Source organism: Bactrocera latifrons, unplaced genomic scaffold (assembly GCF_001853355.1).
Source record: "Bactrocera latifrons isolate USDA-ARS-PBARC rearing strain unplaced genomic scaffold, ASM185335v1 scaffold_209, whole genome shotgun sequence".
Classification (NCBI taxonomy): Eukaryota; Metazoa; Arthropoda; class Insecta; order Diptera; family Tephritidae; genus Bactrocera; species Bactrocera latifrons.
This window is the reverse complement of record NW_017535619.1, coordinates 283024-284399: the sequence shown is the minus strand read 5'-3', so window position 1 is coordinate 284399 and position 1376 is coordinate 283024. Positions and strand designations below refer to the sequence as shown.

Genomic DNA, 1376 nt, shown 5'->3' with positions numbered 1-1376 from the left:
AAATTTTTTAAAATTAAAATTACTTGAAACTAAAATTTAATTTTTTTTTTGGATAATTCTACTTTTTTGCCATACATTTTTTAAATTAAAGTTATTAAGTATTTTTTCGAAAATATTTTTTGAAATATTCGTTTTCAGGCGCCTTTATGACCTAGTCATCAAAGATTTTATTTAGTTAAATTTATTAATAACTAATCATCACAAAGGCTTCCTTTTCGAAATTTAAGCAACTTTTTAAAAGTTCGATTTTGTTAGCTTATTTTGAAAGCGGTTAAACTTTATTCTCGTGTAAAAGTCTACGTTTAGGCACATTGACTACTTCACCAAATTTACACAGCAAGTTTCAATCACAGCATACAACTTTCCTTCACCTTACTCACACGCGCTTATTTTTTTCCTATAACTGTATATCTAAGCATTTGCAAAAACAAATAAAATTACACTGGGTTCCAAAAGCAGGCGGTCATAACTAAACCACTGGCTATCTCACACCTGTTTACCCAAAGCCTCAATTAAAAATAAATTATATACCATACTAACTTTCTTTCGTTATTGTCTTTTAGGCGCGTGTTGTCAGTTCCGATGAGCATTCGTTGACCTATCGCACTATTGAACCGCCCCGCGAGGTACACGTGAAGATGCTGCAAAATAACATCGACACACTGGAGAAGATGTTCAACTATGTGGCTAAGGTGCATTCGAACAAACGTTGCCTGGGCACTCGCCAAATCCTCAGCGAAGAGGATGAGGTGCAACCGAATGGACGCATCTTCAAGAAGTACAATATGGGCGAGTATAAGTGGAAGAATTTCATTGAGACCGATCGCATGGCTACGTCCTTCGGTCGCGGCTTGCGCGAATGTGGTCAGAGCGCCCGACAGAATATTGTTATTTTTGCGGAGACGCGCGCCGAATGGATGATTGCGGCGCATGGTTGCTTCAAGCAGGCGATGTCCATTGTAACTGTATATGCCACACTAGGCGATGATGGCGTGGCACATTGTGAGTATATACCTTGCCTTGTAGAAGTTTTGTGGCGCAATTAATGTTTTTTGTTGTTGTTGTTTTCATATAGGCATCAGCGAAACGGAAGTCACCACAGTGATTACGTCGCACGAGCTGTTGCCCAAATTCAAGCAGTTGCTGGATAAATGCCCCAATGTAAACACCGTTATCTACATGGAAGATCAGTTGCATAAGACCGACACAACGGGCTTCAAGGACGGCGTACGCGTACTCGCTTTCTCTCAAGTTGTGCGCATGGGACAGGAGAGCAAGTTTGGTGAGTGGGAAATGAAATTTGAAGAATTTAAAAAAAGAATAACGTAAAACTAAAAAATAATAGTGAAACAACAACAAAAATAATTGCATAAAAT

The 1376-nt window shown here is 38.5% G+C and overlaps 1 protein-coding gene across 6 annotated transcripts in view; it reads left to right on the top strand.

Moving 5' to 3' along the window:
* Positions 1-1376, top strand: part of LOC108968302 (long-chain-fatty-acid--CoA ligase 4) — a 49776-nt gene that overhangs the window by 44191 nt on the left and 4209 nt on the right. For all 6 annotated transcript variants that reach the window (XM_018932238.1, XM_018932234.1, XM_018932236.1 and 3 more), the window contains 2 exons: positions 564-1002; positions 1076-1282. In XM_018932238.1, coding sequence (XP_018787783.1) covers positions 564-1002; positions 1076-1282 — 646 coding nt within the window. The remainder of the gene's footprint in view (positions 1-563; positions 1003-1075; positions 1283-1376) is intronic.